The following is a 24,750-nucleotide window of genomic DNA, read 5'->3' as shown; positions in this document are numbered from 1 at the left end:
GCAGAACACACGCATCACAAGCAAAACGAAAACCCCAAAGGCTAAACATTTCTCGTCCCAATGATTTAATTTTTGTACTTCTTCAGTTTTTTTCTCTTCGAATTCTTCTTCTCATCAATTTTCAAAATTTTCCATTTTATGAACTTCGTGTTTTGTACGATTTCATTCGATTCGTTTCTTAGCAATCCTGTTAGTGCTTCAAATCTCCACAGTCAATCCTGGGATAATGAGTGCAGTTAACATTACTAACGTCGCGGTGTTGGACAATCCGGCGTCGTTTTTAAGCCCCTTCCAGTTCGAAATCTCCTACGAATGTGTTACTCCTCTTAAAGACGGTACTTTCTTGTTTCTCCTATAATCTATATGCTTGGATTGTTTAATTTTGTTTGTTTAATATGTCACGTTTAGTTAAATTCGGAGCCTGTTAGGGTTATTTTATCATTTGAAGGTGAATACTAGGGTTTGTGGATTGGATTTTTGGTTATGTTTGGTGCTTGATGAAATAATTTCCTTTTAATCAGTAAATGACTTGCTAATTTAGCTAAAATAGATTTTGTTTTAAAGTAATAATTTTGGGAAGAACCAAGGTACGTTCTGTGTTCTAGTGCTTTTGATTTTAAATGTAATTTGGAATTTCATTTGAACTTTTGGTGATTTCCTTTGCATTAAGAAAACTTCTCAAGCGTGAAAGGGGGAAAAACCCTGTGGTTCTGAGTATTTCACCTAGTATCGGGACCTTTTGAATGCATAAAATAGATTAATGAATCTATTGAAGGGGCTTTGATGACCATGGCAATTGATTAGGAGATCTTTAGCTAAGTTTTTTAGTTAGAAATTATTTATTGCTCGTGTGATGTGGGATATGTGCAATGGGCCATTGTCACTTGTCAGTAATTTCTTAGTTTTATATGATATTACATTCTTTTATCCTGTATATATTTGAAAAGAGGTTTCACAAAAGTAGGTTTGTGGAAGTGCTAGATCGTAATCATGAAAGTCAACTACTCTGTATTACACGTGTGCACACTAGTTTGATGCAGTAATTACACGGACGGGACATATCATACTTGATTCAGCATAAGATTCCTTAAATAATATAGCTACAAAACCATTAACATTTCCATTCATCAAGGAAAGATCATCTATTTAAAAGCTAACGGGAAAACTAAACAACACGATTGAGAGAGGTCAACTTTACTGGGACTTTACTGTATTAAGAAACGAAAGCATGATAGAGGAAAAGGAAAAATGCGGTTTTGAGGATTAATGAGAGCATCAATTGTAGGAGGCTAAAGGATGTCAATGTATAACTTTATGAAAGTTATCTTTGTCAATTGGTTGTAATAAAGTTTACTAATATAGGAGATATATTTTCTTTCTTTCTTTTTCTTTGACTGACTTAGTTTATTAGTGATTATTTGGTGAGAGAATTGAAACCATTGAGTTGCATGCACTGAAATGAAAAGAGCTAGTTTCTCGTGGAATCAAAACGGATAAACTTAGCCCTGTGTGTGTGGTTATGGGTGAGGGGAGCCATTCTGTGTTCATGTCTGTGCTGGAGTCCAAGCTTGTTTGTTTATGATTTTGACCTCTTATCAGAGGTACAAACAAGCGGCCAAGGCTGCACTGTTCAATATCAGCTTTAGCACTATCTTCTGTCTCTTGTATTTCTAGTGAATTTAGTATATTTATGTTCATTTCCATGAATACTCTTTTATGTTTCAACTTTATAATCTAGCTTTGGTTGGAAAAAGTAATACCATAATTTTCCAGTTTGTAATTTTTGAAATGCATATGCAGATTTGGAATGGAAACTCATTTATGTTGGATCTGCTGAGGATGAAACTTATGACCAACTACTAGAAAGTGTTCTTGTTGGGCCAGTCAATGTGGGAAATTATCGTTTTGTTCTGCAGGTAATACACTAAATTTTCTGAAAAATAATTTTGCAATCGACTGATACTCGTTAGAATTTTACACTTCGTGGGATTGGTGACAGGCAGATGCCCCAGATCCTTCGAAGATCCGCGAAGAAGATATAATTGGCGTGACTGTACTTCTCTTGACCTGCTCTTATATGGGTCAAGAATTTGTTCGGGTGGGCTACTATGTCAACAATGATTATGATGCAGAGCAGCTGAGAGAAGAGCCACCCCAAAAGATCTTGATTGATAGGATTCAAAGGAACATATTAACTGACAAACCCAGGGTAACTAAATTTCCCATTAATTTTCACCCTGAAAACAATGAAAATGGAGACCAAGGCCCTCAACCTGAGAATGATACTGAAGGAGACGGACATGAAGAACAACAACTGCCTTCACCCAATACTCAATCAGACGGGGGTGAACCATAATTCTGATGACTTAATTTTGTCAATTCTTAGGCTTTGTCCTTGAAAATATGTTCGGCTATCATCTTAGGGTCGTCTTCGTTGTGAAAACAGTTCTTTTAGCTCTCAACTTGAATCTTAAATGAAGCAATTCCTGCAAGCTAAATCAAGTCTGAGGTCCATTTTGGGGTCGTTAAACTGGTCCTTTGATACTGCTGTCTGCTGTTCCAAAGTAGGCCTTCAATTGTATTTGGTACTGCAGAAAATACTCATAGCTTCAAACTTTAAGATAACATCATGAAAGACTCCTGTCATAGCGTCTGCATATAATGCCTCTTAGCTTCTTGGGGGAAGAATTCCATATTGTGGCGGTAAAAATTTACATCTAGTTTGAGGCCATTGAAATCTCTTTGCTTGGTTCTGATCAAAACATGGTTTGCACAATTTTCGTTGAGTTATGCAGCTGAACTCTGATCTTGTAGCAATGAAAAGCTCGCTGGAGAGCAGATCTTGATTATAATCAAACCATAAATTCAGCTTAATTTTAAGCGTTATTCAAAGTTAGTATGTGTACATGAATCGCTCAGTTAACGTATCCTTTCATGTGAATCAGTTAGCTAGCCTGGGAGGATCATATTACAAAACTTGTTTGCGTTGACAAGGAAATAAAAACCATGTATGAAAACTGCTTTTCCTGTGTCTACAATTTTTCTTTTTCCTACAGTATACGTGGTTGAGCCCAAATTGGAAATATGTCTCGACTGCTATCATTGATTTATAGCCATTTTGGATCTTCATTCTAGCCTTGAAGACAATAACTGAAAGATTATTGTTTTCTAAAACCGTCATTTTTCCTCGTCTTCCTTCCCTGGTTCTTTCTCGAACTTCCTTTCTCCAACCTTGATGCTTCCTTGCAGTTCACAAAAGTTAAGCCCTATTTGGCATAGTTTTTTGTATGGAAATATCAGATCGAGAAGGTAGCAAGATGCATGTTACCTTCCTTAAATCTTTTCTGCTGTTTCCGTTCTCCTTTGACTTTCTTCTTGAACTTGGTTGGCTTCTACGATGTCATGAAGAATCAAATTTAATGAGGTCAAGTAGTTTAACGTGAAACTTATCCATTCAACATTTTAGTGAGCTCCCAGAAGCAGGGTAACATACCTCTCCTTCTCCTGAAACTGATGCATCATGCATCTCAGAATGAGTCTCTCCCCTCAATCTGTCCATCACTGTTGAACATAAGCTTAAGCCTTCCCTTCTCTTAGTAATTTTTCAGAAAGGGCATGTCTCTGTGAAGGACATGAAGCAAAGTTTCTGTAGGAGAAGTCAAACATGTGCTAGATACTTTTAATAGAATAGAGAGGCAAGATAAGCAATTGCAGTCACTAAAGGCTCCAGAGCTTTTTAGTGACAAAAAAGTATCTCCCAAATACAATCTGCTACTTGTGTAAACAGATGTAAGTTTAAAACGATTAAAGCGCGATATTCAAATATTGGTTCATTGTCTTAATGAGAATGAAAAAGGGGAACATGATTATTGTTGCTTATTTACGACTATGCACTGTGGATGTAATATAGTAGACACAACAAAAGTTGGGAATCTTAATTCGCAAAACTCCTAAAATATGTTGAAAAAGAAATGAAATCACAAAGACATATTCAAATAAACAAAAGGATTATTTTGGATAAAAAGCACGGAAAGTGAGTTTTAGCCATTCAATTTTTTTTCTTGTTAGTCAATCATGGGCAGAAGTATGTATCCTCCAGCAATCTCCATATATACATAATTCGTAAGGGAGATGCATGATAAATATTATCAGATATTGCATTAAAAACAAAATGCACACCAAGTGAATACTCGCCTTGGAGGTGAGATGCGCCTTGAGAGTTTCCTCTGACAAGCATACGATCCTAGGGCACAGCCTGCACTTGAAAACTGATTTCAATTTTAAGATACAGTCTGCTGCATCCAATGGGATTTCATCCTTTTTATTACCATGCTCGTTATTGACAGGTTCAGAATTGCCTTCGCCATTTGGATGACTTTCAGTGATGATTTGCGTGATTTCGAGTTGTATTATCCTCATCACTAGTTGGTAAACATGCAAAAATTAATGTCATTGAACAATAAGATGGAATTAGTATTGATTCAAGCAGAATATGGTTCAAGTTGAACTTACATTCAACAAATCCAAAATCCTGCACAAAATTTCTATACAAATGGCTTTCTGTTTTTGATTCAAAGACTGGCCACTAACACCTCTTGATATGAACAGAACGGAAGATACCAGAGAAAAGAGTAATGACTAAAGAGCTCAATAACCTTGGACAAAGAAGTTGAGAAGGACAGGGACCAAGTTCAATCTAGAAAGATTGGATTGAAAACTGATTTTTTGGATTGACAGTCGGAACTTTCTGACCAGGAGTTAGCCTATTCTGGATTTGATGTGTATAATTGTTATTTTCATCACGAGAGGAGAACAGAAGTACGAATTAAGCTTTTCTACCATCACATAAACAGCATTCGCAATACATACACAAAAAGCAAAAACCATAATAATTGAAGTAGTTCAGTGCTCAAAACTCTGCACTATGTAATGAAGATAATGCAAAGACAAAGAACTGTAAACTAATTGAGGTAGTTCAGTGCTCAAAACTCTGCACTATGTAATAAAGATAGTGCAAAGACTGAGCACTGTAAACTAATATATTCAAGAAAACAAGAATAAAAAAATGGCCCATTCATTCATGCCAACAAATTTGCATTAGTGTATTTACCAATCCTATATTTACCCTAAATGCTCATAGATATCTCAAGAACTCGATTTTATAAAGAGCGAGATTAAATACCTAATGAATCAAGATTTTCATTTACTGAACTACCCTCCCGTTCATAACCTGAAAGAGCAAGAGAAGGAAAACCAATACACTGTAAATATAATCTATGAATTAAGTCATGCGGAAATTCAAAAACCAATCAATCTGAATTTCAGCAATTGTCAAGAAAAATAATTTAATCAACGAACATGCAGTACAACACTAAATGCTCATAGAACACTGCCAAGAAACAGATACTCAATACCGTATGAGTAATTATGAATCAGTTCTAACTGCAGGGAAATCAATATTTTACGTAAAGAAGCTACCTTTGAAGTTTCATCTCAAGAAATATGCAAAACACAGTGTTCTTAAAAATTTGACAATGCATAACTGCTAACTTATGAATACCAGAAGAAGAGGAAGCTTCGTTGTCCTTTCTCACTTCTGCAACCTCATTTTCTTCTTCATCTTCTGTTTCATCTGCCTCCACTTTGGAGACAGAAGAAGATGAATAATCATCAGAAGAAGCATCTCTGTCACCATGTTCAAGCCTGTAAAATCGACTTTTAATCATTTGCTTTTGTCTCTTTTTCTCAACTGCAACAAATGAAGAAAATCAATAAAGCCAAAGTAATGAAGCAAATGATTGAAGAATAAAATGTCGATACAGTTACATGTATTCTCGGCTGCTAAAATTTCCGCTTCTTTTTAATTATAAGCATTTTTAAACCCAGCAGAATAAATGGCTAATGGATAAGCTAAAGAAATAAGAATTAGTGTTGATTTGAAATAATCTATCGTTGTTTGATTTTCTCGCTTTTACTACAATTGATAGCAGTAGTTTTCTGAATAGAGTTGAAACGGGAAAAATCAAACCAACCCTCAATTGCTTCGCCAAAACAAATGAATCCCAAAAATTGAAGGAGCAATTTGTATGAACAAATACGTGTATACTCACAACAAGCGTCGATATATGTATTTAAAGAAAAGCTAAAGTGCGTACAGAGAGAAAGATAAGGCGAATGAGACGACGACGACCGGAAGGAATGAAACGGCTGATTGTAATACGAGAAGGGTGTTGCAGGAAGTATGCCAAAACTTTGTGTTTTCATGAACTTACTGTTTAGCCCTGTTAAAGTTTTAAGGCATCTTCCCTCTCCAATCACATGTTTTTCAATAAATATAATATTACATATAAATAATAAAAATTTTCTTTTTTTAACCACACATCCTTTAAAAAATTACTATTCAAAAATACATTTTTTGCAAATGGAAAAAAATTAATACATAAGAGACACATTTCAAAACTTCAAAAATCAGATTTTTAAAATTTTATTTGTAAAATAATTAATTAAATATATTAAGATCACAGTTCTATACAATTTAATTACAAATTATTAAATTAATGGATCACAAATTATTTCTCAATGACAATAAATTTTTTTATAAATCAATATGTATTTCAAGATCGCAAATCAAAAATTTCATAGGTTACAATTTAGTCATCGATCACAAATTTATCAAATAATAAGTCATATATTATTCATTTGTTTCAAATAACAATTTTTACAAGTCACGACTTATTTCATGATCACAAAATATTAATTAATTAGTTAAAAATTATTTTTCGATCACAATTTATCAAATTATTGGTCACAAAATAACAATTTTTTCTGTCACGTGTTATTTATTAGTCACGAGCTATATATTTCATTAGCTACATATTATTTTTTTGATCACACATTAATCCATTTATTGGTCACAATTAACCAAATAATTTGTGATCACCGTCGCCCCACCACCACCATCATTAATACCGCCTCACCAGCATTGCCATCTGTGACAATGACCACAATCATAACATCATTAGAGCCATTACTTCACCAACAACCAGCGCCACCACTACCTCACCGCTAACAAAATCAAATCCAAAGCTGCCAACACCCCACACCTCCATAACGTCACCGCTATTGTCGTTGCCTCCACCATCGCTGCCATTACGACCACCACAACCACCATTTCCAACCAACACTCCTTCACAGACTTGTCAACAACCAACACCTCACCACCACCACCACCAAACTGCTATTTTCAACTACAAAACAACCACTAGTGTCGACGCCAACACCTACACCACCATCGCTACCATCTCACCATCAACATCATGGCCAGTAGCAGCACCACCACCTCTTGTACCAAAAATCACAACCACCATCTCCATCACACCACAATCGCCACACCTACTAAAAAAAATCCCTAAATTCGATGCTACCATCGCCACCATTGCATCACTACCACCACCTTGTGAACAATCACCACCACAACCTTCTCAAATCCATAGCGAAAAGTAGTCTAACAACCGCAGAGCCACTGCAGACATAGCAGCACGGTGTCGTGCTCGACTTGACTACAAGAGGAACAAACCAGCGTCGAAATAGAGATGATGGGAAGGTAGAGAGGTGAGACCTCGAAATTTAAAGGATCGAGAAGTAGAGAGAGGGAATCGGCACCAAGTGTGTAGAGAGGGATAAAGAAAGAATGTGGAGTTGTTTTTCTCAAACCACACTTTCATAAGTGAAAATGCGATTTGTCCCATTTGTACTCCCATGGATAGTTGGCACTTGGGCATTGGCTAATAGATGGTCACTCGAGTTGTGCTTTTTCTTGGCTATTGTGGACCGTTGATCTAATCCTAAGGTTGAGATTTAGTCTTCCATTATTAATGCCTTTGGAGACTTTTGAGGCATTGAGTCTTCAATCAGTCGGTCACTTTTGAAGAATAGTCTCTTGGGTTTTCTGTAATATTCCGAAATTTTATAGAATGGAATTTGATTTATGTATGCTAAGTTTTAATACTTTAAAAGTTTAGGACTAAACTATATACAAAGTAAAATTAAATTTTATTCGGGTTAAAATGTAGATGTTGACGGAGCAACAATAAGCATATGAATGTTGGGCTCCTTGGATAAGTCGTAATTAAAGATGCATATTAAGCTCGAGAAAAAGTTGATTTGAATTAAAGGAGCTTAAATTATTGAGGTCGAAAGATTTAGCCTTAAAATATTATTATGATTATTCTTATTATTATTTGAGTTTGTAGTTGTGCAAGATTTTTGGTTAGTGAGTGATTGATTTTTTTTTGATTTTTTTTTTTGTTAAATATAGATATTAAAAAAAAAGGAAAAAAGAAAAGAGAAGATGAGACTTAGCCACGTGAGCGAGAGAGAGAGAGAGATGGGAAGATGTAAGTAGTGGTTGGAACTGATTCTTTTCATTTTTTAATTAGCACTTTGAACTAATGGGAGGCCACCACGTGTGCTGATTTTAAGTGAAAGGACTTAGTCAAATATCTTGTTTCAAAATTTCGTTTCTCTATTTTTATCCACAATTACATCCCACTTCTACACGTTTCCCCCACAATACACAAAAGGAAATTAAGGTATAATTACCTATAGTCTATGTATACAGATGCAATACATGAAAAAAGGGACACACAAAAAATAAAAATAAAAATAGTTGTACACGACTCATAATACAAAAGAGGCAGAAAAAGAAAGGAGAAAGGAACGTGATTTTCATTTTTCTCTTCAGATTAAAGCAGTATAACAAGGTAGGATATGATGTGCAGTATTTTTCTTTGTCCCGTTTAATTATTTTTTTCACATGTTGACGAATTTTATACTCATGAAAGTTAAAGTTATGATATGAATGCTATGATATGAATAATATGGTCATTCCGGCACAATGAAATGTTATGATGTGAGTTCTTACCGGATTTTAAACTTATGCGACGGTATGATTTTCTGACACATGTTTCCAAATTATTATTTGGGATCACACCATTAATTTTCATATCCTACTGAGTATTCCCAGGTACTTACCCTTTTCCCTACACTTCACAGGTTAGATCGAGTCGTGACAGAGCGTGGTGGTTCGATGGCGTTGTTGAGTTTCGATTCGCTGGATAAAGAACTAAATTAGCACGTAATTTTTATTTATTTTAAGTTATTGCAGTGGACATTTAGTTATAAATAAATTTTCGTACATGCTTAATTGTAGATGAACATATATAGTCTGCACTTTAAATAAAGTTCGAATTGGATGTTATATTTTTCTACAGATTTCACTGATGAAAAATAATTGAATGTGTCCGATTGTGGTGGAAAATAGGTCATATAATCGTATCCATATATTTATTTATTCTACCAAAATTTTCTTCCACCAGATCCGACAATTTGCCTTTGTTTTCAGTAGTTGATTTACGAAGATTTGGCTTTTCCATGAATGTTAGAATTAAATATTATTTCATTCACCAATTTCACTATATATATATGGAACATGTCTTTACTGTGATATTGTCAGAGTAAATAAAATTGACCGTTGGTAATTCCATGGTCATGCTCTGTAATAATGTCCCATAAATTTCTTCAATAAAATAAGGGAGACTTTGGTAGCATTCTTGTCTCCTTTGGAGACGTGTCCCATACTTCGAGGAAAGAGAAAAGTATAGTATGCTTGATGTTAGAGTTGTCTTGTCCTATATACGGTATTCATTACTACATGTGCATGCTTTTGTATGTAAAAGTCAATTGACAAACTATTTCACACGTTTAAAGAATGGCGCAGAAAAAATATTATTTCTTTCCTATGATTAATTAAGATATATTTCTTTTTCTACAAATTTGAGTAAATTACCCTTTTCGAAATTATATATATATTATGGCATGCCACGTTGTTATATAAAAAATTTTAATATGAAAATTTGGTAGCAATTCAAAACCTTTTAAAAATTTTGGGTCGTTTCATTTTCTCTCTCGTTCTATCACCTATGTTCTTCTTTTCTTCTTAAATTTGGAGATCTTTGGTGGTTTTGTAATAATCTTTGTAGTTATTTGATGATAGTAGAACGTTTGTACAGTGTTTTAGGCCTTGATTGTGGCTGGTAAACCTGTATTGTGTTCTTGACAAGGTTCTGTCTAGTCTTGTGGCTAGGGTTCGAGTTATTGAGAGATCCTTGTGAATTGATGACCATATAAAGGGTCTAATTTGGTTTTCTCAACGGTATGTACAATCTCTTGAAGGCTTTTTGATAGTGACGAGCTTACCTTTGAGCCTTCCAGATTAGGTCGTGTTTGACTAAATTTGGTGAACAATATGTGTGTTCGATTTCTATTCTTGCTTTGTTTTTTTTTTTTTTTTTACTATATTACGATTGCTTGTGGGGTTTGGGTTGAAAATCCTTACAGAGAAGATGGAGAGAAAAGAGATAAGGAAATAAATTTGGGCTTGGGTGTAAAATTGGTATGGGATAGACGGGGTGGGGTGGATACGGGTGTAATTTCCACTTTCCAAAATCCCATTATAATGAGGGCCAAACAAGGGCTTAATTTGATCCTCAAAGTTTAGGCACAACTTTTAATTGACACCAAATTTAAAAGAAAATTTTCAGATTGACCCATTGGTATATAATTAGGGAATTACGTGGAGCTCCCTAAATTTTGATGACATATCAAATGTACCCAAATTACACGGTTTAAATTCTAGATGACGTGATTATTATTTTAGGTCGGACATGAATAAATTGGAATTACATGCAGTAACCACACACAAATAAATGTAAGAAAAAAGTATTGTTCCAAAAAAAGAACTCAATTGTTAGTAACAAATTTACCGCAGAGATACTTACAAGTAAACAATGTTAAAAAATGGACATGATACCTAGCGAAAATATATGGTAAAACTAAATCTAAAACTTTAGATGTAAGTTATGTAAATACAATATGTTTCGTGTAATCAAGTGGAGAAATTGGAGATAAGATTAGTATATTTTTTAATTATTCCAAAAAAAAAAAATGCAGAAAATTTCTTGGCATCACACACTATTTTTAGTATTTTATATTAATTGTACATGAATTACAAGTTTTAAAGCTCCAATTTATTTAATTACTTAAATAATATTTAAATATTTTAGCCAATAAATGATATTATTTAAATTTTATTTGAAAAAAGATGGCAAAAACAATAAATACTTGTTGGAAAAAAAAAATAATAATAATGTCACGTGTTGCTTAGATTTGAAATTTTTATAGTATAGTAAAGATAGTTTCAGGCACAATTATTCTTGTTTCCAAATCATTATGCCTAATGAGTTAAGAGGCCGACACTATGTCTTGGACCAATATTAAGCAACGTACCCGATACACTTGCTATCATTAGTCACACAAAACTGAAGAATTAAGTTATGAAGATCGATATGTAATAAAGAATATGATTGAAACCAAAATTCTTTGAACACCTTTAAGAATGCGTTAGATTGTCAATATTTTTCATGAAAATTTTGATTTTTTTCACAAGGAATTCACTCTCTCTTTCTCTCTCTCATCTGTCAATTCTCTCTCATTTACCCATCAATAAAAATTGGACAAGTATAATATTTTCTAAATTGAAAATGAAATTAATCAAATATATTTAATTGATAATTTTCATACAAATAAGTTTTAGGTTACCTATAATTTATTTTCATTTCATGCAAATTCAAAACTGGCAATCAAACACACCTTAATTGTTACTTTCCAATTTATTTATAAATGAATAATCAGTTTTTATGAACTTGAATTTATCATCCCTCTCGGAGAATAAGCCCCTCTCAAATTTAAGGGCCTGAAATTGCCAACAACTCAATTCTCTCTTAGACTAAGATTGACACCAAATCCAACAAGGACTGCGCTATTTCACACACTTGTTGACGCATACATTATTGTTAAAAAAATTATTGGATGAAAAAATATTTTTTTTTTTAAGCTATCAGATAAAAGAATACAATGTGTCTCACTCATAGAATGTACATCAAGATATATACGTTAGACCCGTCTTTGGAGTCCAAAACAAATTTTGTTTTGTTCATTAGTACTATTTCGGCACGAGGCGCTAGACGAAACCAAATTGCCAACCTAGGGCTAGAAGCCTCCTTCTTGCCCATCCCATCGGATTTATCTCTATTTGGGGCAGATATTTTAGCAAACACCCTCTATATAAAAATTGCAGCAATTAACATGGCGGACGCCGATCAAGAAAGGTCAGAATCATCGATGGTTGACGGGAACACTTTGGTGGCCATGTGCCTGGCGCGTGCCGGCGTGGATAGGATGTTTGGGGTCGTGGGTATCCCGGTTACATCCCTCGCGAATAGCGCCGTAGCTTTAGGGGTCCGGTTTATTGCATTTCACAATGAGCAGTCGGCGGGATATGCCGCCTCCGTCTATGGGTATCTCACCGGCCGCCCTGGGTTGCTCCTCACTGTCTCGGGCCCTGGTTGTGTCCACGGCCTAGCTGGACTTTCCAACGCAGCCGCTAATGCCTGGCCTATGGTCTTGATTTCCGGATCCTCCGATCAGAGTTTCACAGGTCGTGGCGACTTCCAAGAGCTCGATCAAATTGAGGCAGTAAAACCCTTCTCCAAATTCTCTGCTAAAGCTACCGATATCAGTCGAATTCCCGCCTCTGTTTTCAGCGTCATTGATTGGGCAGTTGCAGGCAGGCCCGGTGGGACTTATTTGGACCTCCCGACCGATGTTCTTCGCAAAACAGTTTCGGAATCTGAGGCCGACAGATTAATTATCCAAGCTGAGAACGAAAGAAACAAAGAACTAATTGAAAAGCCAAGAATCAATTATTCAGAAATCCAAACGGCAGTTGAGTTGTTAAGGAAAGCTCAGAGACCTTTGATTGTGTTTGGAAAGGGTGCGGCTTTTGCTAGAGCTGAAAATGCATTGAGGAAACTGGTGGAGAGCACTGGAATTCCATTTTTGCCTACTCCCATGGGAAAGGGGTTACTGTCCGACACGCACGAGCTAGCAGCCACGGCTGCCAGGTCACTAGCTATCGGAAAATGTGATGTGGCATTGGTGATTGGTGCTCGGCTTAACTGGTTGTTGCATTTTGGGGAGCCGCCCAAGTGGTCAAAGGATGTGAAGTTTATACTTGTTGATGTATGTAAAGAAGAAATTGAGTTGAGAAAGCCATCTTTGGGGATAGTGGGGGATGCAAAAGATGCAGTGGAGAAATTACATAAGGAGATTAAGGATGATCCATTTTGTTTGGGGAAGACTCACCCTTGGGTTGAGGCGATAAAGAATAAAGTTAAGGAGAATGTGGCAAAAATGGAGGTGCAGCTGGCAAAGGAGATAGTGCCCTTCAATTTTCTGACGCCAATGAAGATAATTAGGAATGCCATTTTGGAGATGGGCAGTCCTGCTCCCATTCTAGTTTCTGAAGGAGCTAACACGATGGATGTTGGCCGCTCTGTACTGGTTCAGACGGAGCCCAGGACTAGGTTGGATGCCGGGACTTGGGGGACAATGGGAGTTGGTCTTGGATATTGCATTGCTGCGGCAGTGGCATCACCTGATCGGCTAGTTGTTGCTGTTGAAGGTGACTCGGGATTCGGGTTCAGTGCGATGGAAGTCGAGGTATGTAGCATTCATTGCGATGGTGTTCATTGTTTTCTTATCATTGCTGCATTTACTGTGTTCTATACTATTCAATAGCAATACTATGTTTTTGGTTACTTGACTTATACAGCGTGTGCATTTTGTTCTTCAGCGCTTTACTGCCATCATTTGCAATGATGTTCTTTTTGATGGTGAACAGGAATTGTCAAGGAAATAACTGCGTAGTCTTTTCTCTTTTAACTTATATTGCATTCTTTCTTCCTCTTCCAGTGCATTTCCTCCCCATTTGAAACACTTCTGTGTAACATTTTCTCTATATGCCCGAAGTCAGAGAGTTAGAGATTGTTCCTGGTGTAATAATTTTCTAATGTCCCATAATTTATGTTGCTCTTTTTCAAAAAAACCCTTTCCTTATTTCTGACTGCAAAGATTCATTTTTTTTTTTTTAACCAAGTTACTTACCTGGGATTATAGTAATTTGAAGCTTCTCTAGTCCTTGGTCCAAGGATTTGAATCATTAGTTCTTGAATGCCGTTGATTATTAACATTTCTTATATATATTCTCCGCACACTGTTAGTTTTTGTTTTCCAGGTGCTACATTTTCAGCTTTTGTTACTTCATTTTTGCTTGATTATTCCTGTTTTGTTTATTGCTCATTTATTTCGGTCTATCTTCTCTTTTAACTGTAATTCAATAATTAAGTCGTCATTTTAACTCGATTCTTGATTTAGATTATATTTCTTCAGATTCATAAAAGTGTTGAAGTTGTGGATCTTATTTTACGAGGCATAGCTATCATCTTGAATAAAAATATATTACTCATACATAGATGTACGAAATTCTCTCAATCATCTTTAGTTCTGTTCGTATTTAATTTGGAAGCTCATTTCATTGTGATCGCTCAGTTTATCTCCATTATCCCATTTCAATGTTTTCCTTTTCCCTATCTTTAGTTATGCCTCCTGTTCCCTTTTCAAGGCTGAAATAGTAGAGCTATTTATTTTGTGCCTATCCAGCTTGAACAAATTGCATTTATGCATCTTGTTTGCTTTCAAGGGTGAAATTTAATAGCTATTTATGTTGTGCCTACGCCGGGAATCATGGCATAACTTATTTCCTTCATGTATGTGTGCGCAATTGGTGTCGTAGGTTTGGTGGGGGCAATGACCTTTCTTGGGCCTTACCCAAGTCTGACCCTGGTTTTGGCCTCTTCTTTCATTGAAATAGCGATCCATTTCTTTGATTCAAACTTTTTCAAAATAGCATGCTCCACTATATACCATCTTGAGCGGAATGTAACTTCCCTGCCATAATATGCTTGTTTGTACTTTTGCAGACGTTGGTTCGATATCAGTTGCCTGTGGTGGTTATAGTCTTCAACAATGGTGGAGTTTATGGTGGTGACAGGAGGAACCCCGATGAAATAACAGGTCCTTACAAGGACGACCCGGCGCCTACTTCTTTCGTCCCTGGTGCAGCATATCATGTTCTCGTTGAAGCTTTTGGAGGAAAGGGTTATCTTGCTGGGACTCCAGCTGAACTAAAATCAGCACTTGCCGAATCTTTTTCAGCATGGAAACCTACTGTCATAAATGTTACAATCGATCCATATGCTGGTGCAGAAAGTGGAAGACTTCAGCACAAAAATTGAGGTCTGTGTGCAGTTAGTTTATGCACAGGGAATGTTCAAATTCACAGTTTTCTCTGAGGTTGTAGCCGGTATTTCTTGATATCCTAGCACATTGGTATCTTCAATGATAGTGTATTTTAGTTGCTGCCGCAGCATACGGGTACTTTTGTAACTTTACTTTGAACCTTGTTTTTTTTCCCCACAATTGTATTTTATTTTAATTTTTAATTTTAAATCTACAAATGCCACTGTCATTATCACAGCCGCCACTACTTAAAAAAAAAGGTTGAACCCCAATCTTAAGGGCCTCCCATCGCCCCTGTCCTGGAGCATCGTAAGGGAGGTAAATCGCAGGTTATGCCTCCAAGGGTATAGGGTGGAAGGCTGCTTGTGCACTTGCACTTACCCAAGAGCCAAATCCATATTTCAGGATTCGAACCCTTGACACAGCAATTTCAAGTAAAACTGGATTTCTCCACCCTCCCCTTTTACCACTTGGAGATGTGTCTTGGGGGCCACAGTTGCCACTACTTGTAACACTGTGTGGTTGTCCAATTGGTGGACTATTAATGTTAATGTATTTGTGTTACAGTTTGTGTTCGTGTTTGAGTGATTAAATAAATGAATAATGCTACTTGTATATCAAATAGTGTCCACCTCCTTCACATGGAGGGGAGAAATCACTTCAACTAAATTATATCACTTCCTTCACATGGAGGGAGATCCACTTCAGATAAATCATATTTCATTCAAAGTAGATCTCTGTCCATGTGAGGGTATGGACATGTCGATGTACATATGAAATCACCTTAAAAAAAAATTTATGATGAATAAAAAAGTAAAAACAGTATATTTGAAATTTTAAGGGTAATAAAAATTTCTAGCATAATTATTCTTATCTCCTAATCATAATGCCTAATGAGTAAAGAGGCCATGCATAATGAGCTCAATAAGCTACCTGAAGGTTGGACCAATGATGGGCTGAAGCACTAATCATGAAAAGGCCTGGACAATTAAGCATGTGTTGAACATATCAGAAGGAATTAAGCAAAAGTGATCGAATTAGTTGACATAATGGTTGATAGACCCTCACATTTTGAGCACGGGTCCCGCGTGCCGACCTCTCCATGCGTGTGTTCGGTCATCCCCTATGTTAGTTTAGCAAAACCCTATTAAAAGATGGTAATCTTTCTGGAGTATGGCAAGCATCAACCAATAATTAAATTTTTAGGACAATTCACAAATACCTTTAAAAAATTTACACTTTGCGTAATTACTTTAATTTTTTTTTTCTCAAAATACTGTTTTTTATTGCCTTTTTATTTTAATCTTTTGCAATGATTTTGAAACACAATATTACATTTTTTATGATTATATTATACACATTTCACCATTTGATTTTAGCGAAGTTTCATCAAACGTGCACTAACAATTGAAGGTGATAATAATCCGAGTTTTGCTACGATTAAAGGATTACGATGCCCCTAAACCTGTCTAACCACCAAACTGGCTAGCAAGTCTGCAAGTATTTTTAAATCCATTTCGTGTTAGATATTTGTCCAAGTGGCGGAAAGCATAGAATTTGTGTAGGAGGATGAGGGTTCGGATCACATCCAACAATATTTAAATAATTATTTGTTTCATTTTATATTGAACATTTTGGAATTATTTAATGGGTCAAACTATCTAGTATAATATGACCATTTTCTAACATGTAACAACTTACTATTAACAATCCATTACCCACTAGTCAGTAAATGTTGCAAATATTTCTGAATCATGGTAGAAGCGATTATATCCATTTTACCTATATATACACCCATCTGGTTTTTGAAAGTTACATCAAAAAACGATATTATAAATATTCATCTTCTGAAATTTTTATATTCAAGTTTTACATATTTTCTGAAGTATAGTTGAGAGTTTTGAGAAATCATTCGTGTTCACTGCACAAGTGGTTTGTGATCTCTGTATCTTGGGAGTGATTGTTCACAGAAGTCACAGTAGTTATTTACAGACAATTTCATTTTAAGACATCGTACTGTCACGAGACTCGATCAATCTTTAAGTTTTATTTCTGCATTTTACTGTTCTACAAGTTACCATAACTAGTTATCTTTCCAACATTCCGTACTATTTGTTTAATGACAAAATATGAGTCTTTTCCTCAATTATTTTATTAGCAGAACTTATTTTTCGAATTGCAGACACGTTCATACATAACTAATAGAGAGCAAGAGCTCTAGAATCTGGAGATATTTTGCCTGCAAAATGGATATTTTCGTATAAGATTTTAAGTTCTGTTCTTTATGATGGATTATGATTCCTCCTCTTGTTTTATCATACTGTAACTTTATCTTATTCAAAATGAAACACAGTTGTCGTAAATGGTCAACGACGAGCAAGAACCGAAAAAGATCACCCTTGAAAGGATTATGATTGCTAATTTGTCATGCCTAATGTATAAAAATAAATGCAAATACAAAGAGTTGGATTTAAATAATCACATTCACATGAATAGTCCACAGCAAGTTTCTATTTAATTTTTGCAAATTGTGATTTGTGCCATTGACCTAATCAAGATCTCACTGAACGCAAGTCATTTTATCAGTCTTGTTATACCTGTTTATATATTCAGTTTGAAGCTAAATTAATTATAATCACTTTAAATCTAGTTGATTAATTAAGTTTCATGGAGAAGCAAAGCATAGAAGAAGGGGTGTTGCCAGATAGGGAAGGAGGGAAATGGAACACAAAGATGAGTGTTTTTGTACAAGAACTGAAGAAGGTGAGCCATATAGCAGCACCAATGGTGACAGTTACATTGTTGCAATACATGTTACAGGTTGTATCGATAATGATGGTCGGACATCTTGGTCAGCTCGCGCTATCCAGTGTCGCCATTGCCACCTCTCTAACTAATGTCACCGGCTTCAGTCTTCTGGTAAGTCTAATAAAATATACCTCGTATAGTTTTGAGCATTTTTGCGTTTATTAATTGATTTACATTTTGCTGATGCCAAATAGTCAGGGCTGGTTGGTGGTTTGGAGACTCTTTGTGGGCAGGCTTATGGTGCGAAACAATACCGCAAGCTTGGTGTCTATACCTATACTGCAATAATCTCACTGATTATGGTTTGCACACCGGTATGTGTACTGTGGATTTTCATGGACAAACTGCTTATTTTGATGAAACAAGACCCTTCAATCTCAGGCGAAGCGTGCAAGTATTCAATATGGCTCATCCCAGCGTTGCTTGGGGCTGCAATTTCTAAACCTCTAGTAAGATACCTGCAGACTCAGAGCCTGATTTTACCAATGCTTATAAGCTCCTTTGCTGTACTATTTTGCCACATATTTGCGAGTTGGGCTCTGATATATAAGTTAGACCTGGGAACTGTTGGTGCAGCCGTGGCCTTCTGTCTGTCAAATTGGTTATATGTTGTTCTGCTTTCATTTTACGTCAAATTTTCGACATCATGTAAGAACACCCGCGTGCCTTTCTCAGTCGAGGCCTTTCATAATATTGGGATATTCTTTCGCCTAGCAGTTCCTTCTGCTGTGATGGTTTGGTAATTTCTTCTTTATTTTCAGTTTTTTAGTTAAAGATACGCTGAATTCCTCGGCTATATTTCCTGATCGCGTTATGATTGTAGTCTTAAATGGTGGTCCCTTGAAGTGCTTATTCTGCTGTCAGGCCTTTTACCAAATCCAAAGCTTGAAACATCAGTACTCTCAATATGGTAATGCAAAGAATCCATCGACTCCCTTATTTCATGAATTATGAGTTAACAGAAATAATGTTCTGGACTTAATTCATCTTCATAACCAGCCTAACAATCTCAACATTGCACTTCACTATTCCATACGGGTTAGGAGCTGCAGCAAGGTAATCCATTACAATATTATCAATAATTCCAAGTCTCAGTACCAAGATGCGCGATTTATGGATGCTAATACAGGCTTGATTATCATCTAGTACTCGTGTTTCAAACGAATTAGGAGCCGGGAATCCACAAAAGGCACGAGTGGCAGTTTCTGTTGTCATGTTTCTGGCTGTCGTAGAAACACTTACAGTAAGCATATGTCTCTTCTTCTTCCGCCACATTTTAGGTCGCGCTTATAGCAACGAGAAGCAAGTGGTAGATTATATTGGTGCCATGATTCCCTTTATTTGCCTCTCAGTAGTTACGGATAGCCTACAAGCTGTTATCTCAGGTCAGGATAGCAAATTTCTTACACAAATACCTCAAAATTTCGAGTATCTTGTGATGCAAGTTTTACATCAGGAATTGCAAGGGGAAGTGGATGGCAACATATTGGGGCTTATATCAACTTAGGGGCGTTTTATATAGTTGGAATTCCTGTAGCTGTGGTATTAGGTTTTAATCTTCATTTAAAAGCAAAGGGATTTTGGATTGGAATCGTTATTGGTTCAGTACTGCAATCAACTATCCTTTCCCTTGTTACAGCCTTCACAGATTGGCAAAATCAGGTGAATATCCCTTTCTGGACTCGTATTTGAATAGTTGTTTATGATTTACTTGCTCGTTTAGGGATTAGGGGCGGAGTCCAGTTTGAACTAAAAAATCTTTTATACTTGTATAAAATGAACCCAGCACTAAATCCGCCCCTGTTTCATGATGATATCTTTTCAACTATGGGTGAATTTGAATTTTGGCATTGGTTCTGCAGGCAATTAAGGCAAGGGAAAGGTTATCAGAAGGCATTGCCAGTGGAAGAGAGTGATAAAAAGAATTATGTGACAAGAAAATTTATACTCTATTTTTGTTTTTCTATTTTGCATTTTTTTTTCTTGGGGGCTTCCAGTAATATTTTTCATATCAGGCAACACAGAAATTGAACGAATTAGTTTCATGTTGGCAACAATCTTTTGATAATTAAGAAATCAATGTATTGATAATTTTCTAAATAGGCACAAATTGGACTAGTTGACAATTAATTAATGCACGTTCTTCACTATTTGTGTCTATTGAAGATTAACTTTTTGTGTCGATGGAAGATTTTCTTGAGGAAATTAGACACAGTAACCTTAAAAAAAAAAAGAATTGCTTAATACACTTATATCAAACTAAAGTTTTAATAACCATACTAATTACGTCAATTAAAAACATGAAACATTTGAAAGTCAGCAAAATCTATTAGAAATTCCAACAGATTTGGCTGAAATTTCCAGACAAGTAGTAGGCTGCCCACGCAATCAAAAAGGCCGGAAATGCCACTTCCGACGACATCCATCACCTGCCCATCCTCCAGCTTGACCATGCTCATCATTACGCACCAACAGATGTGAATATAACAGCAAGCAATGCAAAAATCTAATTCTCCAGCCCTTTTTTGCAATAGTGAACTCGGACCGTTCAACCACGATTTCTAGCACAGGCGATGCAACCCACGGTTGCGGACCACCACCCCTAGCACTGCCTCATCATGGCACATCCAATCAACCATGGGTCATCACCAATTTCGAACCAATAGGACCAAATCAAGCCAAGCAGTTCATGCACAAGTTGGGTCCGTCAATCCCATTTAAATTGAGGACTCCACAACACTTCAACCAAGCAATTCTAGCATCCAACCTTCAATTAATGTTATTTTGGTATTTGTCAATTTTTCGAGCGTCATTTTTTTTAAAAAAATTTTGTCACTTTTTTTTTTTGAATTTGTTACTTATTATGTCACTTTTTTTCGAATTGTGCTAAAAAAGTGACCGTGAATATCAAGCCCCGAAATTCCCAAAACGACATTGGAATTTACAGATTTAAATGAACAAGGCTCATTTCTCGTTGTTAGCTCATTGAAGTTGTGGGGCTTGATAAGTTGAGAACAGCAGCAAGAGAATGTGTGACTTTGCTCATTGAAAAAATTGAAATGGTGCAGGAGACTTTAGTTTTATTTAGATGAAATGTCTCGATAGAATATTTAGTCGGAACAGCCACTATGCTCACAAGGATTTGTCATGGACATGCTAATTAAGTTAAGAACATTTTATTCAAAAAAGAATTATCATTGTCAATTTCAAAAATCTGATTTTCAATTCATGGTTTACATAAATGGATGGTGTTATTTTGATGTTTGTCATTTTTTTTGAATGTCACTTTTTTTTTTTTTATCATGTCACTTTTGGAGTGTTATCACATTTTTTTTTTTTATTTTGTCACTTTTTTTGAGTTGTTTAAAAAAAAAAGCGACGATTTTTATAAAAAAAAGTATTTTTAATTTTACACAATATTTTTTACTTCCAATTTTTTTTTTTTTTTAAACACTCCTAATTTTAAATGTATTTTTGTAAGTTGCCCGATTTCCTTTATGTTTATAGCCCTTCACCGTGTTGGATACTGAGCCATGAACATTGTTGGGCTCTAATGCAACTTTTACAACGAAATTGGAGTATTTCCTATTGCCTAATAAATCGATGATGAAGCCCAAAACTCGAATCCAATAAGTTAAGAGATGCCAATTGGTCAGGATTTGTGTCCTTCATCTTTACATCTAATCAAGGATTTTTCAGGTTACGATTGGGTCCAGTGTACTATACAAGATACAATCAACAAAATGGTTGTGGATTCCATCCCAAGACATGCAGTTGAATTAAAATCTATTATTGCACCTTGTGACATTTATGTTAATAATGCATATGTACGATAGCCGATGAATTAATTTGAGGTTAATTTTCATTTTAATATAAGCCCCGTTTTTGGTGCAGGAAAAATCAAATTTTTAGTAGATTTTGATCAAATTTGATGAAATGTGATTGAAAAATTGATAAATTTGTGAATCTCATAGAATGTGTTGTTAAAATTAATTGCTGACTTAAATTTTTATCGATTTTTTAAGTTACATCCACTAGCGGACCCGCATGGGCTCATGCTGGATCAAATGACCTCACTATTTTTTGGATTTTTTTCCTCTTGCTTAAAACGTAATTTTCTGTCAAAGTAATGAGCCAACCCAATTAATTTCCCAAACCCAATGCCTAAAAAGTCCAAACCCAAATTCTATTGTAGTAGCATGTGGTCTTATTTTCGTTAATAATACATTGTTTGAAAAAAATTTCATTTTTGACTCCATAGTTGAAACTGTCTGAATTCGTCCTTGATTACATCACATAGGAGCTAAGTAATGTTTTGTAACACTACATGCTTAGCATCATTCTTTATTTCTATATTGGCATAGTCAAAGGGCATGGGAGTGGCGACCAATCCTAAAACATTTTGAAATTGAATTTTTTAATATACAAAATAAATGTATATTTGCCATTCATAACAATTTTTTCTTGCTTCCCCTTGTGAGAATTCTGACTTTACCATCACATATAAATTGGTATTATATAGCGAAAAATACTTCTTGTCCAGGCTCAAAGTCAGGGCTAAATACATGGCGCCCCCTATTGGAGGATTTGGCCCCCCCTGTATTTAGCCCAAGCTTTGAGTCTGGGCGTGCAGAACAACTGTTATATAGCCATTGTTCAATCCTGCAAAATCCTATATGGCAGTGGCACCATATGAGGAGGCCAAGAATTAGATACTGATGTAACCTGGAGAAGACTTGATTAGTCACAATTATTGATTTTAGATTGAAAAGCTAGACTTTCAATAAAAGAGTTTCTAGGAGTCAGAGTATCACTCATTACTCGTAATAATTAAATCACTCATAATTGTTTCGTACGATAGTATTCATATGATTGTAGCATGCGTGGACATAAACAAGGACCGAAAGACAAAACACAAATGTATGATATTTATCGCGTTTTCAAAAGTTCACATAAATTTATTTTCATTAATAACTTCAACTTTTAAATACAAATAAAATAATATTTATCAAGTTTAACTAGGTGAAGTTGAAGTACAATCCCAATTATTGGGTTTTATTGCTTTGTGTCTCTCTGTGTGTGCGTGTGTTATTTTACAACGTTCAAGTGTTTGGAATGAAACTGAGCACCTTATCATGATAAAGGTACTCTTAACGCACCAAATAAAGACATGGGACCGCATGTTGGTCTCTCACATAGGATTACAAATGAAAAAGAAAAACAAATAAAATGGGGTTTCACAATTGGATCTTTTACCACACAAGGTCTAAAATTGTGCATGTGCCTCTTCTTATCATCATTTGTACAATTAAATTTTGCCAGAAAATTTGTTTGAAAATGACTAACTATTAATAAAATATAAATAATATGAAGAGTTAAGTAGATGAGAAGCAAAAAATTTGTATGTCTAAATCTACCTGCAATTTTCGGTGAACAGTTAATGTGAAAAGTACTATATCATTTTCTGCGTATCGAGAAAGTCGTGAGATATGATGAATTGAAACATCCAGATACCTAACCAGAGGACCCCGGAGGGTCTTAGCGGGGTCACGTGACCCACCAACTTAATTTTTTTTTTAATAAAAAAATCAGACTAATTAAAACCATTCTGCAATTTGCTTTGATGGAAAACTTTTTTTGAGAATTTTAGTTTAATTTATTTATGTTGGGAATGAAGAATTATTTGGCAAATATGGCAGAGAAGGCATCAATTGAGGGTGTAATGAAAGTTTGATAGCTTCAAGAAAACAAGATATGCACTTGTTATAGACTACTTGTTCCCATCTTGCGAAATCTGGCCTCCCCCCAGAAGTTTTAGCCAAGCACCTCCATATTGATGTTGTAGCCAAAGATTTGAAGAGCTCCGTCTCAAGTCGTCCCTTGCCCGCTCCCTAATGCCACACTACGATGATCTCAGTGGTGCTGTCTCCAATCTTGAAGACCAAAAAATATGTCAAATTTTACGAGCCCTCTACTCTTCTAATGCGGAACTTAATAAGCTTATGGTAATGGAAGAAGGCCTAAATCTTGATAATGCATTGGCCTTGCACTATTATGCAGTTGAGAATTGCAACCGGGAAGTGGTAAAACCATTGCTTGAACTTGGTGTAGCTGATGTAAACAACTTTGCTGCCCAGCAGGCCAAAACCCCCCACTCCACATTGCCTTTGAAATGGTGTCTCTGGCCATGGTGGCTTTGAAGTTTTTAACAATTTTTTTGCAAGTTCGATCGTGTTCCCCTAATTTAAAATGTCTACGTTCGTCATTGGCTAATGTGTATAACTTTGATGGTGATAGAAGTGAATAAAGCTTTGGCTTAAAAAGGTAAAATGTGACATACTCTTGTTTAACGTCCAAAGTTTGCCACATAAGATTGTCATGCAACAAGTGGGCAATTTTGTCTAGTGGAAGAGATGGAATCCAAGCAGCGATGGATGAATAACAAAATGTAATTTTCTGTGACAATTGAGATACATTTTGAAATTCAATTATTAAGTTCCGTGATCGCTTTACCTCAATGTCAACAAAGCCAAAACAATTGAACTCTGGAAATCAAGTTCAAACTTTAAGGTTATTTGGTTATCAAACTTTTGAAATGTGTGATTTTAATCATTGAATTTTTGTTTAAAATAAATTATCACTGAAGTTATAAGGTTGAGTTAATTGCTCTAGTGGTCACCGAAC

At 35.6% G+C, this 24,750-nt stretch overlaps 5 protein-coding genes across 6 annotated transcripts; 4 read left to right on the top strand and 1 right to left on the bottom strand.

Moving 5' to 3' along the window:
• Positions 1 to 2,874, top strand: LOC111401035 (histone chaperone ASF1B-like). Its single transcript, XM_023028569.1, has 3 exons — positions 1 to 335; positions 1,801 to 1,916; positions 2,000 to 2,874. The coding sequence occupies exons 1-3, from the start codon at positions 227 to 229 to the stop codon at positions 2,354 to 2,356; spliced, it is 582 nt and encodes a 193-aa protein (XP_022884337.1). The 5' UTR covers positions 1 to 226; the 3' UTR covers positions 2,357 to 2,874.
• Positions 2,875 to 2,950: 76 nt separating this feature from the next.
• LOC111401034 lies at positions 2,951 to 6,325 on the bottom strand. Of its 2 annotated transcripts, XM_023028568.1 has the most exons (6): positions 6,156 to 6,325; positions 5,561 to 5,749; positions 5,183 to 5,230; positions 3,494 to 4,421; positions 3,329 to 3,392; positions 2,951 to 3,242 (listed from the first exon to the last, which is right to left on the bottom strand). In XM_023028568.1, exons 1-4 carry the CDS (start codon positions 6,262 to 6,264, stop codon positions 4,069 to 4,071), a joined length of 699 nt encoding a protein of 232 aa, XP_022884336.1. In that variant the 5' UTR covers positions 6,265 to 6,325; the 3' UTR covers positions 2,951 to 3,242; positions 3,329 to 3,392; positions 3,494 to 4,068. The 2 variants fall into 2 exon arrangements, with proteins under 2 accessions (XP_022884336.1, XP_022884335.1); XM_023028567.1 differs by having other exon boundaries at positions 2,951 to 3,392.
• A 5,670-nt stretch (positions 6,326 to 11,995) lies between these two features.
• On the top strand, positions 11,996 to 15,495 carry LOC111401032 (2-hydroxyacyl-CoA lyase). The gene is made up of 2 exons (XM_023028566.1): positions 11,996 to 13,620; positions 14,940 to 15,495. The coding sequence occupies exons 1-2, from the start codon at positions 12,205 to 12,207 to the stop codon at positions 15,252 to 15,254; spliced, it is 1,731 nt and encodes a 576-aa protein (XP_022884334.1). The 5' UTR covers positions 11,996 to 12,204; the 3' UTR covers positions 15,255 to 15,495.
• A 2,414-nt stretch (positions 15,496 to 17,909) lies between these two features.
• LOC111402618 (protein DETOXIFICATION 12-like) lies at positions 17,910 to 20,107 on the top strand. Its single transcript, XM_023030998.1, has 7 exons — positions 17,910 to 18,177; positions 18,261 to 18,805; positions 18,890 to 18,976; positions 19,066 to 19,122; positions 19,213 to 19,451; positions 19,523 to 19,728; positions 19,929 to 20,107. The coding sequence occupies exons 1-7, from the start codon at positions 17,926 to 17,928 to the stop codon at positions 19,980 to 19,982; spliced, it is 1,440 nt and encodes a 479-aa protein (XP_022886766.1). The 5' UTR covers positions 17,910 to 17,925; the 3' UTR covers positions 19,983 to 20,107.
• Positions 20,108 to 21,707: 1,600 nt separating this feature from the next.
• Positions 21,708 to 24,266, top strand: LOC111400222 (regulatory protein NPR5-like). Its single transcript, XM_023027649.1, has 3 exons — positions 21,708 to 21,893; positions 22,928 to 22,986; positions 23,912 to 24,266. The coding sequence occupies exons 1-3, from the start codon at positions 21,708 to 21,710 to the stop codon at positions 24,264 to 24,266; spliced, it is 600 nt and encodes a 199-aa protein (XP_022883417.1).
• The last annotated feature ends 484 nt before the right edge of the window (positions 24,267 to 24,750 follow it).

Source organism: Olea europaea, chromosome 10 (assembly GCF_002742605.1).
Source record: "Olea europaea var. sylvestris chromosome 10, O_europaea_v1, whole genome shotgun sequence".
Classification (NCBI taxonomy): Eukaryota; Viridiplantae; Streptophyta; class Magnoliopsida; order Lamiales; family Oleaceae; genus Olea; species Olea europaea.
The sequence above is the reverse complement of the archived record's forward strand: the minus strand, read 5'-3'. Positions and strand labels throughout refer to the sequence as shown.

Bases quoted from the DNA above. Each gene is read 5' to 3' on its own strand.
- LOC111401035 (XM_023028569.1), top strand. From the start codon at position 227: ATGAGTGCAGTTAACATTACTAACGTCGCGGTGTTGGACAATCCGGCG. The intron at 336-1,800 runs GTACTTTCTTGT...ATGCATATGCAG, and splicing joins TGTTACTCCTCTTAAAGACG to ATTTGGAATGGAAACTCATT. The intron at 1,917-1,999 runs GTAATACACTAA...GATTGGTGACAG, and splicing joins ATTATCGTTTTGTTCTGCAG to GCAGATGCCCCAGATCCTTC.
- LOC111401034 (XM_023028567.1), bottom strand. From the start codon at position 6,264: ATGAAAACACAAAGTTTTGGCATACTTCCTGCAACACCCTTCTCGTAT. The intron at 5,750-6,155 runs GTACGCACTTTA...CATTTGTTGCAG, and splicing joins TTCGCCTTATCTTTCTCTCT to TTGAGAAAAAGAGACAAAAG. The intron at 5,231-5,560 runs GTATTCATAAGT...TTGCTCTTTCAG, and splicing joins CGAAGCTTCCTCTTCTTCTG to GTTATGAACGGGAGGGTAGT.
- LOC111401032 (XM_023028566.1), top strand. From the start codon at position 12,205: ATGGCGGACGCCGATCAAGAAAGGTCAGAATCATCGATGGTTGACGGG. The intron at 13,621-14,939 runs GTATGTAGCATT...GTACTTTTGCAG, and splicing joins TCAGTGCGATGGAAGTCGAG to ACGTTGGTTCGATATCAGTT.
- LOC111402618 (XM_023030998.1), top strand. From the start codon at position 17,926: ATGGAGAAGCAAAGCATAGAAGAAGGGGTGTTGCCAGATAGGGAAGGA. The intron at 18,806-18,889 runs GTAATTTCTTCT...TTATGATTGTAG, and splicing joins CCTTCTGCTGTGATGGTTTG to TCTTAAATGGTGGTCCCTTG. The intron at 19,729-19,928 runs GTGAATATCCCT...TTGGTTCTGCAG, and splicing joins TCACAGATTGGCAAAATCAG to GCAATTAAGGCAAGGGAAAG.
- LOC111400222 (XM_023027649.1), top strand. From the start codon at position 21,708: ATGCCAATTGGTCAGGATTTGTGTCCTTCATCTTTACATCTAATCAAG. The intron at 21,894-22,927 runs GTACGATAGCCG...TTCGTACGATAG, and splicing joins TTTATGTTAATAATGCATAT to TATTCATATGATTGTAGCAT. The intron at 22,987-23,911 runs GTATGATATTTA...TTGATGTTGTAG, and splicing joins CCGAAAGACAAAACACAAAT to CCAAAGATTTGAAGAGCTCC.